General features: G+C 32.7%; 1 protein-coding gene across 3 annotated transcripts in view; it reads right to left on the bottom strand.

Moving 5' to 3' along the window:
* CDH19 (cadherin 19) overlaps positions 1-19367 on the bottom strand; it is a 98052-nt gene that overhangs the window by 42041 nt on the left and 36644 nt on the right. For all 3 annotated transcript variants that reach the window (XR_002734144.2, XM_023224172.1, XM_026448227.1), the window contains 2 exons: positions 5679-5798; positions 2357-2521 (listed from right to left, as the gene is read on the bottom strand). Coding sequence is in view for 2 of the 3 variants with exons in the window: in XM_023224172.1 (XP_023079940.1) it covers positions 2357-2521; positions 5679-5798 (285 nt within the window). In the remaining variant the exon portion in view is untranslated. The remainder of the gene's footprint in view (positions 1-2356; positions 2522-5678; positions 5799-19367) is intronic.

Here is a 19367-nt window from a genome sequence, read left to right as displayed (position 1 = left end):
CTTCCTTCCTTCCTTCCTTCCTTCCTTCCTTCCTTCCTTCCTTCCTTTTCTTTCCTTCCTTCCTTCTTCTTTCCTTCCCTCTTTCCTTCCTTCCTTCCCTCCTTCCTTCTACCTTCCTCTCTCTCTGCCCCCATATATAGTCTCTTTCCCTTTTTTTTGAAATAGAAATACTTTCTAATATCTCATTTGAGCATCTATCATCATCTCTCAAATATATCTTAGGAAAGTCTATCACCAATATTACTTCTATTTACATGTGTGTCTCCTCAGTGTTCATGTTTTATTTTTTATTGTAACCTTCAACCATACTAAATTAAATTGGACAGAAATAACTTTCAATTTTACTCTAACGTTCCTGATACCTGAAGTTACTGAATGAATATACATGGGGAATAAAGGTGGGAGAGTCTGCATGCAAAGAGCTGAGCTCCAAGAAAAACAGTTTGATTCTGAGAGCTTCTGAGGGTCTGAGCCTGCATTACATTAGCCATAGAGGAAATGCAAGGACATACAGATTGAAAAGAGTTGGTAAATCAATGTAATAGAAAAAATATTTTGTAGTCAAAGATGATTTAGTTGATTTGGTCCTGAGAAAATAGTTGCAGATGTATTTTAAAAACATAAATATAACTATAAATTGCTGGGAATTTTTAAATTTTATTTTTCAGGAGTAATTTGAATAAAACTGATATAGAACTACACTATTTTTAAATTATTATTTGCAATTGCATTTTCATCCATGTCAATATATGACATTATTCGTGTCAAGCGGCATCAGCAAACATGCAATATTTAAAAAAAATGAAACTCCTTAGAATTCTAAAAAAGATGCACATATAATAAAATTCTTCTTTAAAGGGATTCCTAATTCCTTTAGAAGCATGGAGGAGGCAGTCACTTCAAAGATTGCACTTGAGACTTTAATTTTTAAGTGGGATAAATGTTATTTTTAAAGTGTTAATATTTTACTACATTTTAGAGCAGATGTTGAAGATTGACTATGTAGTAGTGCTTTTTACATTATAGAAAAATTAAAAGAATTGTCTATGCTATTGGAAAATTAAAAATCACTAAGACATTAATCTGCAGAAAACAATGACATTGCCATGAACATGAAAGCGAATGTTTCAAACTTAAATGTTATTGAGTTGATATTAAACTGTTGGCCTTCAAAATGAAAAAGAACGGAAGTATTTTCCTCAGTCAATATTTTGTCTATACAATTTTCCATACTTTCAAAAATTATTTTTTGAACACAATTTTTACAAGGCCCTGTCCTAGAGACTGGGGCTAGAACAGGTGACTATATATATAAAAGCTGCCACCATCAGCTCATAATTTTGATGATAAAACAGACAATAAATAAGAGCTACTGGTATATATGAAGGTAGTATTCTGATGGAATAGTTTAAAATTAATGATAAGGTATAAAGTATTCACTGTAGATTTGACTTTTGGATAAGAATTGAAGAAAGGAAATGAATATCTGGGGAAAAATAATTTCAAGAAGAGGAAAAGCCAACGAGTCTGGAGTGTTCTGGGAAAAGAGAGGAGGACAGTTGCCTGATGTTGGCTTCTTAGTAAGCAAAGGGGCAGATAGAAACACTAAGGTTTCAAGAGGTAATGAGACAGGACTGGACAATGGCAGATTACTTCAGACCATTAGGACTATTTAGGTGATACTAAACCTAAGGACTTTTATATCTGTGGGGGAGATGGGAAGACCTTCAAGTGATATGATCAGATGTGCATTTTAACAAGATTATAAAGCTGTGATGAAAATAAACTAAAGGAGAACAATAGTGTAAGCAGAGAGACTAGATGAGAGCCTATTGCACTAATAGAGACAAAATAAGATGGTGGCATGAGCCAAGGTGCTAGAGATGTAGTTGGTGAGAAGTGTTCATGTTTTGGATATTTTCTAAGGCAGAGACAACAGCATCTGCAGATAATTAAATTTTCACTCTGAGAAAAAGAAACGTAGCTTCAATTCTTTATGCAGGGAAGGAAGAGGGTATGTGTGTGGGTGTGTATGTGTATGTGTGTGTTGTGTGCATGTGCATTTGCTCACAGAATGTTGAAAGACAGGAGCTATCAGAATTGTGGAGGTCATCAATTCAGGCTGTGAAGTTTGTGGCAATTTATTACAGCAGGAATAGAAACCAACACATTATTCTTTCATTTATATTTAACTTTCAACATGAATTAGAATAATCATACCAGAACAATTGGCAAATTTATTTTATATAATTTCAGTGTTAATGTAGTATTTTTAGAATGAAAACAATAAAATCTACTTATATTTAACACACTTATATTTATATTATAATGAAGATTTAGAATGCTTTTTACTTACTTTCTTTAAATATAGGTTTATTGTCATTAACATCTGAAAGTTTAATTAACACACTCGTTGTTCCAGACAACGCTCCTGGCTGACCAATCATGTCCTTGGCTTGAATGATCACCCAATACTCATCTTGCAGTTCTCTATCCATTTTAGAAGATATTCTTATGACTCCTTTAAAAATGTAATAAAATTCCAATTATTTCATTATTAAGCATGATAAAGTTCTAGTTAGTTTCTTAACCATTGCATTATACATTATTTTGCTATATGTTGAACCACTACAATGTGACAGAGACTTCCCTGGAGAAAAATAATAATAATAAATTAAATGTCAACACTGCCTGGAGTCTAGAGTGATCATCACAATACTAGGAACACTGGTAGGCCCTTAATAAAATACTATGTTAAGATAATCCACAGGTAGAAAAAAAGAATATCTTGTTTTTTACTTTACACTATTTTCTGCTATCTTCTCTAACATAATATCGGCTTTGTCCCCAAAACTCTGAAGTTAGTATATTATTGATAAATTTGTAAATTACAATACCAAATTTAGGAAATAAGTATCATGCCCTTATTATTTTGAAGTCTGCTTAGAATTATGAGATCTGAAGAAAACCTGGTTGCTGACCCACAGTTATTTTATATGCGTGTATGTGTCTGTGTGTGTGTGTGTGTACATACACGTATATGATATATTCAAACTCAAGATAATTAATGATAAATATTGCAATAAATGCTTAACTTCTATAAGATTATTTAGTATAAATTAATTATCACTGAGAAGAACCTAAGAAAGTCTTAAGACAGGTTCATAGGAGACGGCTAAACATTTCTAAAGATTTGGGAAACACATAGACATTCACAAAAAATAGATAATAGCCAATACTCAAATATATCACGGACAAACTATTCAATAAAAATCGTGATATTCATGGACATAGAGATGGAAACAATAGACACTCAGGTCTACTAGAGAGGGGAAGGAAGGAGGGAGGGAGATAGTTGAAAAACTTCTGATCGGGCAGTATATTCACTACCTGTCTGTGACGGGATCATTAGTACCCCAACCCTCAGCATCACAGAATTTACCCACATAACAAACTTGCACATTTACTCCCTGAGCCTAAAATAAAAGTAAATTTAAAAAAACAAAATGAATTTGTGAAAAAAAATTGACATATGAGTATAAAAGGCACACCTGATTTCAAAGACTGAGAACAAAAAATGTGAACTATCTCCATAGTTCTGTATTGATTATTTGTTGCAATGGTAGTATTTTTGATACATTGGATTAAATTTAATGTAATATAATTGTTTAAAAAAATGGTTATATGTATTTTTAAAAGATAAATGAGACCATAACACGAGGGGATTTTAGTTGCGGACTGAAGTGTTTCACACATGTAACCAATTATCTGAATCCCAATGGAAAGCATTGAATATGTTGCGCAAGTGCTGCTAGCATCTCCCTGTATGTGACTCAAGGGAGAGGGACGTAGGAGTCTTTGTCCCTCATTAACTGCGCCTACTTAGCTTTCAACTTTTCCTCTCAGCCTTTAGATTGAATAAAGAATATGTATTTCTAGATCTTACGCACTTCAGAACTTATGCTTTCAGTAATTTGATCCATGTTTGTTGTCGTCCATACCAACTCTTCTCCAGCAATGCAAGTTACAGTGTAACTAACCTACGCAGTATGTTTTAAAAGTCAATGTGCAAGGTGGAAAGAAAACATGGTCACGAAGGCCCGGTATGCCCCAGCGTGTGTTTGTACTCTAGACACCTCCCTTTCTTCTCTCTGCTGTGTTTCTCCACCCTGGCGTGCTGTTATTCTAAGAGTTTCAACTCTTTCCCACCTCAGGAATTTCCCTAATTTTTCCCATGCCTTGGAATCATCTTCCGCTTTCCCTTCCTTGTCTACAGGCTCAGCCAAAATTCTGATTTCAGTGCATTCTGCCTTGACCACAAAATATAAAGTCAGCCTCACTTGTTTTCTCCCACTGGAACTTTTTGGTTTTACTTCATAATTACCCACAGTGGAATGTATGTGTGTATCACTATTCATGTTTCATATCTATCTGTAAGTTCCAAGAAAGAAGAGCCCATGAGTGTATCTTGTTTTTGTTACTATTATATATCATTTTAAATTTTGCAACTTTGTACCTTTATAAATCTAGCAAGTTGTATAACACTTGGTATATACTCAGCCTTTTGAGACCTGAATGTGGGAGGGAATTAAAGTCTAATGTTTTGAGGCATTCCTTGCATATAATACAATAATTTTCCTTCCATGCATCTTAAAAAATAAAGGCCATGTACATTCTTGAGAGAATTAAGAACACAGTCACTCAAATAATATTTTTTAGGATCAGATTCTCTAAAGAAACCTTAACTGAAAAAGGCTGAGACATTCAGTATTTACTGAGTGAATAAATAAGAAATGTTTAAAGATCGAACAAAATACTTTAATTCTTTAAAGGTTTTGATATAAGCTGGAAATAATATTTTCCTTGTATTAAAAACCATAGAATTTTACTTCTTTGGCACTTCTCACATTCTTGGATGATTAGTTATATACTTTTTTTAAAATCAATGGAGACTATAAACTCCTAAAGGGAAAAAAATTATATGGGCTTAATATTTGTTTTGAACACAACAATTAATATTTGTTTAATGAATTAGGGTCATATGATTATTTAAAGAAAAGATAAAAGCCTGTGTTCTACTTATTTTATATTTAATTGATTAATGCAAATTGGTAAAGCAATGCAGAAAAAGAATCAAATATTGTATTCATGTAAATCAGAAATACATAAAATACAGAATTATTTTCAGGTGAATGTCTCATAACAATTTGTACACTTAGCCTCATATTCAGGCTTAATCTCAGTCATTCTGTAGGGGTATGCAGCTGTATTTCATTGTGGTTTTAGTTTGTATTCCCTGATGACTAATGAGGCTGAGCATTTTTAATATGCTTACTGGCTTTTGTATATTGTTCTTTGTCAACTGCTTATAAAAGCCTTTTCCCTCTATTTCTAAATTGGGTTGCTTGTCTCTTTTTCTAATTCACTTAAAGGAATCCTTACATATGATTTATACCACATATGCAAGTAATTTGTGCTACGGACATGGAAAATCCAATTTCCTAACCTTAGAAATATCAGCTAAAAGACTAAAAGTAATTAAATGCTTAGGAATTGCAATCTTTTTATGTATTGGCATATCAGGTCTACTGTGAAACATGTTTCTAAGCAGATAATTTTTGCTGACAATTGCCTTCTTTAGAATCATGTTAAACTTTGCTTGTTTCATTCACAAATACCTGTTGTTGGTTCAACAGAAAAATATGGCTGGCCTTGTAATAAGCTGTAGAGGAGACGAGCATTATTACCACTTGAAGGGTCATCAGCATCACTTGCTGTCACCTGGATGACTAATGTTCCTAAAGAGAACATAATACAGTAAATTAAGACTGTGGTCTTATTCAGGATGGATTCAGTTCTATGAAGCGGTCTTTCTTTACCAAGCAAGACGTTGTTACAAAATGAAAGCTCAATTCACCTCCTTGTTCTTAATTGTAAAAGTAATGTATTTTTTTGTTGTTTTTTATTTTTTTTCAAGCAAAAGAATATAACTTTTAATATAAAATATTCCTAATCCCCATATGCGATATGGAATTTTCAACATATAGATTGGTGGCCTAATAAAATGTAGCTATTAAACAATTCACTGTAATGTGTAATTTGTAAATCATAAACTTTTCCAAGGTGTATTATTAGTGGAGAAATTAAAAGGAACTTGGAAATGCTTTTCACCAAAAAATATAGTGTAGCATGTACCTTAAACAAATTGGAGAAGGTTGATAAATATTTACAACGATTATTGAATTGAGTTTGAAAGAGGATCCAGTTGAGGATGAGGATGGGCATGATTATTTACCTCCTTTAATTCTCTTCTCTAATATACCTACTTGCTTTGATGAGTTTTTTAAAAAGCAAAGTAAAACCTTGCAGATATTGATAACATAAGCATTCTCATTAAAATTCAGTAACAAGAAATGAAATCATATGGAATAATTATTTATACATTTAAAATTAGTGCTCAGATTTTTTTTTTTTTTTTTTTTTTTTGAGACGGAGTCTCACTCTGTCACCCAGGCTGGAGTGCAGTGACCAGATCTCAGCTCACTGCAAGCTCTGCCTCCTGGGTTTATGCCATTCTCCTGCCTCAGCCTCCCAAGTAGCGGGGACTACAGGTGCCTGCCACCTCGCCCAGCTAGTTTTTCATATTTTTTTTTTTTTTTTTTTTTTAGTAGAGACGGGATTTCACCTTGTTAGCCAGGATGGTCTCGATCTCCTGACCTCGTGATCCGCCCGTCTCAGCCTCCCAAAGTGCTGGGATTACAGGTTTGAGCCACCGTGCCCAGTCTAGTGCTCAGATTTAAAATATATACATATTTATGTAAAAATATTGAGCTTTCAAAGTATCTTTCTGTAAACATGGAATTGAATGTCATGGATCTTGTTGGAAATATGTATTTGTTGAAACACTATGTACTGTGTCAATAAGAATGGCAACATGAATGACACAAAATCAAATAGTTTCTGTGGTTTTGTTTATAGCTGGCATCATGAATTTTCTCATCACAGCCCAATTTTATAAACTGATACACTCTAATAGGAATCCATTCTATACTTCACTAACATGAAGCTTTCACTGTGGTCCTAAATAGTATGTATGCTTTGCTGTTTTGTCTTAACATTTTATAATGCTGTTTAACATTTGTTTTAATATCATACAGCATATTTCATTGAAGTAGAATTCCTTCTTATTCATATAATTTTAATGGGTAATACTTGTATTTGATTCAAAATCAAGAACAATAAAATGCATGAGAAGAAAACTCTTTGCCTCTCTTTTCCAAAACTTATTCAATTCCTTCAACCACTCGACTTGTAGACACTTACTAGTTTCAGATATTTTAAAGTGAATTTATTTAGTAATTTTGAAAAGTTGTTCTAACAAAATAGTTCATAGGGACCATCACTTTCATTGATCTGTATTTGGCAAGACTTGTTCCTTTAGCTATCCTTCTATGCACCAATCCACTTACTTCTGCCACATTTCCTCATTATAATCCTCTATCATTTCTTTCCATAAGGGGTTCCCATGCCTGGTTTCTAGAACTGTATTTCCTATCTTTGGTTTCAGACACCATCATCAAAATCATAACATTTTTAGAGTTGATTAAAATACATTTTAGAAATATAAGTCTTTAGAGCCCTTAAGCTAGTACTATACAAATGAGAACAAAGAAGTCCAGAAAATGCAATGACTCACAAAAGATGACCTCACACTTTGATGACAGAAATAAGTCATACAGTGAGGTTCTTTTTTCCAGTCCAGTTTTTTAGCACACTTTTTCTATAAAAAAATTTTATTATATATATTTAAGGTATGCAATATGTTATGCATATAGATATTAATATGGTTACTACAGTGAAGCAAATTATATCCATCATCTCACAAAGTTACTCATTTTTGTGTGTGCATGGGAAGAGCAAGTATAATCTACTCACGCATCGCAAATCTCAAATATAATACAAGATTATTAACTATAGTCCTCATGTTGTATATTAGATTTCTAGATTTGTTTATCTTACATATCTGTTACCTTGTATTCTTTGACTTACATCTCTCCATTTCCTCCCTCCTCATACCCCCGACGTGATATTTTATTCTCTATCTTTGTACATTGAACTTTTTTAAAGATTCCACATATAAGTAAGATCCTACAATATTTTTATTCTGCGTCTGGCTTATTTCACTTAGCATAATGCCCCCCAGACTCATCCATGTTGTGGCAAATGGCAAGATTTTCTTCTTTGACAATACTTAATAATATTCCTTTATAAATATATAACACAGTTTCTTTATTTATTCCTCTCTCTGATAAGGATTTATTTAAAAGAACTCATACAACTCAATAGCAAAAAGTCAAATAACCAGATTAAATAATTGGCAAAGAACCTGAATAGCCATATCTCTAATGAAGACACATACAAATAAATGGCCAATGGTTATATGAATGGGTTCTCAACATCACTAGTCATCATGAAAACGCAAATAAAAACCACTATGAAATATCACTTCACACTTCTTAGGATGTTTATTATTAAAAAGACAAGAGATAGCAAGTGTTGGTGAGAGTATAGAGAAAAGGGAACACTTGTGCACTGTGAGAATGTAGATTCATGTAGCCATAATGGAAAACAATATGGAGGTTCCTAAAGAAATTACCAATAGAACTATTATATCACCCAGCAATCCCAGAACTGTAATATCACCCAGCAATCCCTCTACTGGGTATTTATTTAAAGAAAATGAAATACACCACTAGTAAATATATCTGCACTCCCATGTTCACGGCAGACTTATTCACAATAGCAAAGACATGGAAAAAACTCTCATTTCTCTTGATTTCCCTTTTTATCTGATATCAATGTGTACTCCTTACACATACTTGGATTATTGTGCCTGCTCAGTAACCTACTGTACACCTGTTCTCTCAGGTCTCCTCTTGATCTGACCCATAGAGAGTAAAGAGGCAGTGACATGCCAGAGCAGGTGAACATTTTTTTTTTTTTTTTTTTTTTTGAGACGGAGTCTCACTCTACCGCCCGGGCTGGAGTGCAGTGGCCGGATCTCAGCTCACTGCAAGCTCTGCCTCCCGGGTTCCCGCCATTCTCCTGCCTCAGCCTCCCGAGTAGCTGGGACTACAGGCACACGCCACCTCGCCCGGCTATTTTTTTTTTGTATTTTTTAGTAGGGACGGGGTTTAGAGACCGTGTTAGCCAGGATGGTCTCAATCTCCTGACCTCGTGATCTGCCCATCTCGGCCTCCCAAAGGCAGGTGAACATTTTTTTACTGATGCTTCATTTACCTGTAACCAAAAGATAGTTCTTCAATATTTTTCTCTTGTTCTCTGCTAAGTGGGGAATCTAATGTAGCCTGTTAATAGATTACACAAAATAATTTCTCTGAGTGTGTAGAAAATCTAAAAGGTCAAAGTCTTAGAAATTTTAGTGGATAAAAACTGTGATATTATAAATATCCAGAATACCAATTACATATGAATTTGATGGGGATTTTAATTTCTGGGGAAATATTTACTATTCTTTCTTATGAACCTTGCGGCATTTTAAAAGAACCAAGGCTATGGAATTGGATGAACTCAACAATGTTTTAGAAATGTTTACTTTTTGGTAAGGACTATCAATGAGTATTAAGTGATTCACTCCTTACATTTGTGTGTGTGTGAGAAGATGTTTATGTGTTTATAGAGGCATATATATATACATGTAGATTTAAGTAATTGTGTATGTGTGTATATATATACACACGTATATATACACAAATGTGCATACACACACACACACACACACATATGTTCCTTATATTTGTATAATCTTCTCTCTGATTCTCTAGTTGGCTCCACTAGCTATTCATTGCTGCAGGGCAAATATTATTCTCTGAACTACTGTAGTTTTGTCCTAGGCCTTTGCTCCTTATTAGAGCAACTCCTGTAGGTATTCTTCTTCAATAAAATTGCCTTGCAGAGATTGCAGCATTCAGAGATCGCGCCATTGCACTCCAGCCTGGCCAACAGACATATATCTGTAACTAATTATATATCTGTATCTAATACATATATATGTGTGTGTATATATGTATTTGCCCTCTTCATTTATATATATAATTTATAAATTATATATTACACATAATTATTTTTTGCTTTATATATTATATATAATTGATAATCCTTACCAAAGGACTTTGTTATATATATTAGATATACTTTGCTATATATAATTTGATATAATATATTATATATAACATATATATATAAATTAAGAGGGCAAATATATGCAGCAGTATTTCCAAATATTTAGTGCTTGTAGTTTTTCTCTTAATTTTTACTGATGCTTTGGAAATGCTGGCTGTAAAATTTAGATGGATCTTAGCAATGTTTGATTTTTACAGGACCTAATTATCTTCATTTTATTTTATTTAGCTATTTCCTACTTTCTTTTTTCTCTTTCAGTTATTATTGACACCATGATTTATAAAATAGAGTTTAAGCAATTTTAAATCCTCTTAGTTTCTTTTTTTAAAAAAGAGAATTAAGCCTGTATGTTTTCCTAATCAGTAACTTATATTCTGCAGAAATCTTCAAGAAATAGTCAAGTAACATAAATAGATCATCATAATAATATAAAAGCAGACAGCAATATAAAAATATTTAACACAATAGTAAATATTTATATTTTTATGAAGACTGGTTATTTGTAAGCAAATCAATTTGTACATTCACCTGTAGTTAGGAATTAGATTATAGTCCACATAAAATTGAAAACATTACTGTGAAACCAATAAAGTGTCTTTCAGTGGAAATGATCAATTGTCTTATAGTGCTCCTTTCCTAGTTAAATATAGGTTAACCAATACTTGTTGGTTTAGACAACGAATGTTTAATTCCTACATAATTTTTATAAGAACATATGTAAGCATTTCAGTATTTGTCTGTAATATCAGCACTGTGTCATGTTTGAGTCATAATGAATACCACCACAATGCTCTTTTCGAGTACTGGAGGATTTCTAGGCTTACGTAATTACTTCCGTTCATGTCCTGATTACTGTTTACTGTCAGAATCACTGACTCTGGTTGATGAGAAATGTGGCTCCCATCCCCGGTCATCCCATGTCCTAAAAACAACCCACTCATCACTATGAATTGCTGTTGTGCTCTAAAATATTATGGCTACTATTCTACATAAGAACCATTGTTTATAAAGGCCATATCTGTATCCTCTTGAAACTTTTAAAATTGTATTTCCATGGAAAATATATTTCAATTTTTTATATATGTAAGGAGAAAAATTTACAAAAACATATAAAATACATCTGAAAATCCACTTCCATTTGCAATAAAAACTTTTTAAAAATTAAGAATGAAAGGAAATGTTCTGAATCTGATAATGAATGCTTTTAAGCCTTGACAGTAATTATACTTAATTGTGAAGTGTTAAAACTTTTCCTCTGCAATAATAAAAGGAAAAAAATGTTTTTCTGTCACTATTATTTTTTTCAGCATTGTACTGAACTTCCTAGACAATGTAATGAGGCAATACCATGCATTTCTAATGCATTTATAGACAGGTAGATAAATAAATATTGGAAAATAATAAATAAAATTAAATAATTAAAGTCAATAATATTTTTTGGTAGAAAATCAAATAAAATATGCATATAATTACAGAAAAATATTAAATTCATAAATTTAACAAGTCAACAGGGACACAAAGGATATGTAAAAGTGAATTTTTAAAATATATGAATATATATACACGCTGGCATATATATTCATGAAACTTATTTTAGTTAAATATATAATATATATGAAAAGAAAATATTCAGGAATATTTAAACAAAAATCATAACCTCTGTAAAACAACTAAAGATAAATTAATGGCACAAGTAAACAGATGAAAATACTGGATTTAGGAATTAGATGACTACTTAAAAATAAAAAAGATACACAGCTTAAAAGCTGTCTCAATCAAAATCCTAGTAGATTGTATAAATGGTTAACTTGGAAAGACAATTAAAAAATAAATAAAATTTGTATGGAAAAACAAGGACCAAGCATGGCCAAGGCATTTTATGTTTGTTTGTTTGCTTTGTTTTGTTTTCGTCTTTTTTTTTGAGAGGAAGTCTCACTCTGTCTCCCTGGCTGGAGTGCAATGGCATGGTCTCTGAACACTGCAACTTCTGCAAGGCAATTTTACTGAAGAAGAATACCTACAGGAGTTGCACTAATAAGGAGCAAACGCCTAGGACAAAACTACAGTAGTTCAGACAATAATATTTGCCCTGAAGCAATGAATAGCTAGTAGAATCAACTAGAGAATCAGAGATAAGATTATACAAATATAGGGAACCCTTTCGTGAGAAGGTGGCAGAGATGGACATCAGGGAAACTTTTCGGTAAATTCTATAGGGTCAGTTTGATATCTCCATTTATCTGTCCATCTATCTAACACCAATTTTGGGATATAAAATTTGGCACCTGCTTTAAACCATTCACACATATCAGTTTAAAACAGATTGTAGATCCAAATGTGAAAGGTAAATAATAAGAAACATAAGAATATAAATATTAGAATAATAAAACTTTCAGAAAAAAAGAAAAATAGAGGGGGAAAAGCAAACATTCCAGAATCAGGGCAAATATATGTATATAATATTTATGGAAAACATATATTCAGGCCTGGCGAATTTTATATTTTTCTCAATGCCCAAATCTCGTTTTCAATTTGTTAAACATATTTTTTGTTCCTCTTCCCAGGATGGATTGATTGTTCTTACTCTGCTGAAGTAGGGTAGCATATTTAGGGTGCATTATCTGATAAGAACGTGAAGCATGGTACAGGTCATTTATTTCTAACTTCTTTGCCTCTCTTCGTTCATTTGACGAACATTTTATTCTGATAGCATTAACACTTGCAGAGTGAATCTCACTACATTAGTGAATCAAAAATTAAATCCTCCATTTTATACTAGAAAAAGGTATTTCTAAAAAACGACAAATAATATATACATGCACATTAATAAAATCTTTTTATAAAAGATTTTAACATTAAATATAGAACCAGAAGAATATTCTTCATCAGTATTTACATCATTTAATGAGTTTCTTAGTTTAACTATTTTATCATACAGTGCCTTGTGTTATCCCTTGTCCTTCTCTCAGATTTAACTAAGTCTTAAGAGAAGTTTATGTTTTGCTCATTTGTCTGACACATTGTTTCTCATACGCCATGGAAGAAGCTACAAGTACAAAGCAAATGTTTGCAAAATTCACTCTGGCTTATTTTAATGACTTAATAAGAGTCATTTTGAAAAGCAGAAAATCCGGGACAAATGATTCTAGGACATGATGACAGAAAAATGGAAGTAAAGCAGAACTGTCTTGGGTAAAACTGGAGATCTGATCACTCAGTCTACCTTAAAACAACAGTGACAATATAAAATGACCACTAGGATAGCATATTAAATGGAAATAATGTAGCACGAATTGTGTACATTGAATTGCCACAGACTTAAGTCCTATTATTTCCCCCCAATACACCATCCGGTAAGCAGAATTGGGTAATTACCAAATGATGGGAACTCTGAAAAGTTTAAATTAATGAGATGCTTGTAATCAAATTAGCAACGAATGCAAACAGAGAGTGAGAAAATGCTTTTCTAGGGGAATGAAGGGTCCAAAGTTCAGCATGCAACCCTGAGTGGGGTCACTGTGGCTGGATCAGAGGTGGCGGTGGTATTTGGAAATGCAAATAATCAAAACGACTTGTAGTTTGTATCCACTCTAAGTGAACAAAAGTGTACTCAGAAAAAAAATTCTCTTAGAATCGTATTTTAATTAGAGTAACGTATCAGTTCACTTATTCTGATAATAAACATACAAATATAATTATTACTGTAATCATCTTGGGTTCCATTATTGTGTGGATAGTTGACATTGTATTACTCTGGAGAGACTTTTCATGATTGCAAATTTAAAACATTAATTATGTATTTCTAGCTAGTTTCCGAATCTTGGCAACTTTTCATTGCAAAAGGTCTTTATAAAAATAAGTTCAACACAGTATTTGGCCTTGCTTATTTTATCAGTCACATTCTCTGCAGAAATTTATTGTAATATAGGTCAGTGGTCATTCACATTTTTGGCACCAGGGACCAGTTTTGTGGAAGACAGTTTTTCCATGGTCAGAGTGGGGAGTGAGCATGGCGATGGTCTGGGAATGGTTAAAGTGCATTACAGTTATTGTGCACTTTATTTCTACTATTACTACATTGTAATATATAACAAAATAACTACACAACTCACCGTAATGAGGAATCAGTGGGGGACCCTGAGCTTGGTTTCCTGCAGCTAGATAGTCCCACCTGGCGGCAATGGGAAACAGTGACAGATCATTAAGCATTAGATTTTCATGGGGAACATGCAACCTAGCTTCCTCACCTGTGCAGTTCACAATAGGGTTTGCACTTCTATGAAAATCTAATCCTGCCGCTGATCTGACAGGAGGCGGACCTAGGGTGGTAATGCAAGCCACGGGGAGCGGCTGTAAATACAAATAGGGCTTAGCTCTTTTCCCTCCTGCTCACCTCCTGCTGTGCAGCCCGGTTCCTAAGAGGCCACGGACAAGTATCAGTCCGTGGCCTGGTTGTTGGGGACCACTGACGTAGGTGACACAGGATGTAAACTTGTACCACATGCTTGAAAGGAAAGTGTTAGTTTGGTCATCTCTAGAAATTTCATTTACTGGTATATTTTTCATTTTTATGACAGAAAATTTTAGTGTGATAATAGCATCTTAACAGAAGATAATATTTTTTTGTGTGTGTGAAATGAAGCATTCTTGTAATGTTTCAAGGTGCTAACCTGTACAAAACTACATAAAAATTTAAAGATTGAGAGCATTAATGAAAGCATCCATAATAATTTATCCAAACATCAGATGTATTCTGCCATCAGTGAGTAAAACCTGAGGTAAAGGTAGTGTAACTCTGTCTTTGCTGAGTTATGTAAATTTTATTATTAACCAGGAGTTATCCTGAGGAATTAACTATTCTCATGCAGATGTTTAACATGGCTTACAAATCTTTATTGAATGATGTCCTCCCCTGTGTCACAAAGAATGCTTTATCCACTGGTGATTACGGGAGGCATACAAACAAAAACTCATAAAAATTGAAAAATTTTCACATGCAGACTAATTTAGATATTATGTAGGCAATAGAGAAATTAGCAACCTGTGGCAAGGGCATTTTATAATTAAAGCTTACATTTATTATGGAATGCTAAAGTACAGTTGCCACAGTATAGTATAGTGCTTGAATGCCAAGATTTCAGCTGTAGATTTCAAAATGACATTTACTTTAGTATGTTATATTTTATTGGCTTTGAATTCAATAGTAAGAAGACTAACTGTTCTTTTCTTACAATGTAGATAAAAATGTAGTGGAAAAGCTATTTTTACATCCAGTTTTAGTACAAGTATACTTTGATTAATCTGAAACAAATTTATTGAGATATTGGGTTGTAAAACTGTCAACTGTAAAGCAATGCAGATCAAATAATATTATAGTGATCCACACTCTGCATCTGTAATTTCTGCAACAATAAAACAGGTATCAGATGAATGGGCGATCAAGTGATCAAATACATGACATAATAATTTTATAAGTGTATCTGCTCACTGCTTCACATTGGGAACTAATTTTATTAGTACAAGGATAATTATTTTTCTACCACTACTGTCTGACCCATTCTTGCTGCATTTATACTTGAGTTGCAATTACTCTACAACCTTAAGTCTCGAGATGAAACTCAAGAAACAGACAATATTTTCCCACTTGTCATCTTAACTGGGCAAAGCATTCTTCAAATTTTTTATTTTTCTGTTCATAGTCACCTAAAAACTAGGTCATTTTTATTATTTTTGTGCTGTATTTTTGACACCTCTACTTTTTATAATCTGTGTTCATGGAATTTAAGTAAAACAAATTAGATTGTGTTTAAGAAATCAAACAATAATATATTCAGAAAAATAAGAACAGAAGTTCATCCCAGTCTCAAGATTATGTTCAACACATGTGCCCAAAGGCAAGAGATTTATAGAATCTAATTTTCAAATGTGATAAATTTTAAAAATTAGTGATTTTTATTTTCCTGAGAATTAACTGAAAAATTTGTATAGATTTTAAACACAAAGATTAAGGTGAATTTAATATTTCTATAAAAGTTCTCCTTTATGACATATTGTGTCATATTGATGTCTGTATGCTCCTCCAAAAAATGCAATTTAAAATATTGTATAATAATTACAGAGATCATTATAACCTACTATATTTGAATTTAAAATCTGAAATGCCATAATAAGCTTCCTTAAATAGTAAGGTAAACAGACTCTTATTCATTAGTTATCCCCATTCATTTTCAAAAGCATCCGGTTTTGAAAATAAAAATAAATGGTCATTGCAAGTGTGAGGAATGTTAGACACTTGCTAATATTAAAATGATGCCTTAAGTGACCACAGCTATGAAAAATTTGGTGGAGGATATTTATTTGGAAGAACTCCAAAGAGAGTGGATAGAAAATATTTTTACTAGACAATATATCCTCGCTTTTTTAGGCAGAAATATGTGAAACTAAATTTTAAAGAAGTTAGGTTTTAAATGTTCCTTTTACATTTGCACATACACAAACATATAAGCAAATAAAGTATATTAACACTAATGATCATTCATAATGTGTACAATATCAATATTCATTTATTATGGCTGTTTTCCATGTAATGTGACTGGCTAAAATATGTTTCACTTTTAGCAGGATTTTGTACAGGATTTGCAGAAAGTAAGTTACCCAACTCTGCTTTGTCTTAACTGTGTATTAAGTAACATATTACATGTATTTTAAATGCCCCTTCTTTTTTTTTGATATTATAAGGTTTTAGGTAAAACTAGCAACTATTATTGAAATGAAGATTATATATGTGATAGACTGGCTCTTCAGATATAATTTCAGAATGATTTCCCTGAATTACACATCTCCTGATATCTTCTATTTACAGTCTAAACTATTCTAATCTCTTATTTAGCATTTTTGTCCACCCAGGTACCCATTCATTTATTTATTCAATCCTTCCAAACCTCAGTCATTCTATTACTTGTGGTCTAATAAATCTTATATTGTTGCATGGCAGAAAAATAATAACTTTGCAAATCCAAAGTGACAAGTGGGAAAAAATAATGTTTTATCTCAATTCTACTTGAAAGTTCTAGTTTGAAAGTAATTGCATTTCAAATATAAATGCCATCAGTAAAAGCCCATCATTCCTTGTAAATAAGTGTGTGTTTAATAATCAACAAGTTGTTAATAATGTTCTTGATTTTATCTCATGACATAATGAAATGGATTCCTTTCAGTAATTCAAACCAAATTCTGAGTTCAAGTGCAGACTCAAATATAGTAATTGGCAGTTCACTTCAATACAACAGAAATATGTATAAGAAAAAAATAGTAAAATGTTTGCAATAGTTGTTTTTGAAGAATAAAGTAGCTAGCTAGGAAATTTTGAAATAAGGTCAATATTCAAAAACTTAAGCTGTGGATATAGGAAGATAATGAAGAATAAAAGTTATATTTAGGTAATATAATCCACAGTATACATTAATTTAATATTGTGATTGAAGAAAAAATATAAATCACATGTAATTTTATTAATTGATTTATTTACTTCACAGTCAACAAAAATGCACGGATGCTTCAGAAGGAAACCATTGCTAGAAGGTTGGCAAAGCAATAGAAATATTCTCCTATTTCCATATTATATAACATTTCTAATAGCAGCTGACCATCACTCAGTTGGCCTCTCCCTCTCATGGAAAGGTATACAAAGTGCTCATTAGTTCTTGCATGATTTCATACACAGCCTGGACCCTAACTGGCATTCACACAGTATGTATTGATTACACAAATTGAAAATAAAATTTGTACGTATATCTCAAATTGCAATGCACAAAGAGATTTGTAGTTGCCAGATATTGCATAGACCAAACCATCTTTTGCAATCCTTCTGAACACCTACAGTGGGGCTGCACTGATACCATGATACCAATAATTCTCTTGCGGGCTCACTACCCAACTCTGTAAAATGGCTGTTTTGTACCTCCTCTTCTCTAACTAAAATTTTACCCATGCGCTCTCAATTACTGCCTTCGTGTTATGCTTCACTGATAAAATAGAAATGTTTATTAATTGATTTGTTATGAACAAATATGTTAATCTGTAATCTGTCCCTTCTCTAAGTACAATGGATTCCATGACCCTTTTTTTTTTTTTAAGAACAATTTTATAGAGGTTATATCCCTTTTATTTTGCTTCAAAAAATATTATTCTCTGGGATCATTCCCCATAGTATGTAACTGTGCTGTTCATTTTCCTTTCCTAAAAAAACAATTGAATAGCTGTAAACAAGCAAAAAATCCTCTTGACCTTCATCTTTTTCTACCTAGCATCTCACATTTCATTTTCTCCCTGTGGCATAACACCTTTTAGACTTGCCTTAAATCATTACTTCCTCTTATTCTTCCTTTTATGCCATACAACAGTCTTCAGCATACTGTAATAGCACAAATTAAACCACTGTACTTATCAAAAACCAGGAGTCTTCAACTCACCAAATCAAAAGTCAACACTGCCTTAATCTTAGCCTCACAGCAGCATTCCACATGGTTAAGGGATCTCTTCTTTTGGAATATCTTTTCTCATATCTTTCCCTTCTTCCTACAACACTCTCCAATCCCACTCATCTAATTTGCTTGCCGACTGCTTTTTGCTTAACAGTCAAGTCAGCCTGGATGCTTTTCTCGTCTCCAGCTACATTCTCTGCCAAAGAGATCTCATTCATTGTCATGCCTGACATGCGTGCTGTATGTCGATGATTCCCATGTTGATATATGCAGTCCTGAGCACTCTGCTATGGATTCTCTTTTCCTTGAATGTGGCATGGATGGCCTCTTCATGTAATTCACCTCAAACATCACCTCCTAAAATGTCCCATTTACTCCAGACAATTAATAATCATACCTCACCCATCCATAACACTTTTATACTATACATGATCATATATTACCTCCTTTAATTAAAATAACTATTTCTTATTTGTATATAACTAAAATATATTTCATATTAGCAGGTAACTCCTTTATCTCCTTTACGATTTTATCTATAGTTTCAAAGGAAGATTCCTAGCATGTATTAGGTCTGTAATAAATGCTAGGAGAAGAAGAAGAGGAGGAGGAGGAGGAGGAGGAGGAGGAGGAGGAAGAAGAAGAAGAAGAAGAAGAAGAAGAAGAAGAAGAAGAAGAAGA

This window comes from Piliocolobus tephrosceles, chromosome 18, assembly GCF_002776525.5.
Source record: "Piliocolobus tephrosceles isolate RC106 chromosome 18, ASM277652v3, whole genome shotgun sequence".
NCBI classification, from domain to species: domain Eukaryota; kingdom Metazoa; phylum Chordata; class Mammalia; order Primates; family Cercopithecidae; genus Piliocolobus; species Piliocolobus tephrosceles.
Note: the sequence above shows the minus strand (reverse complement) of the source record. Positions and strands in the feature narration are given on the sequence as shown.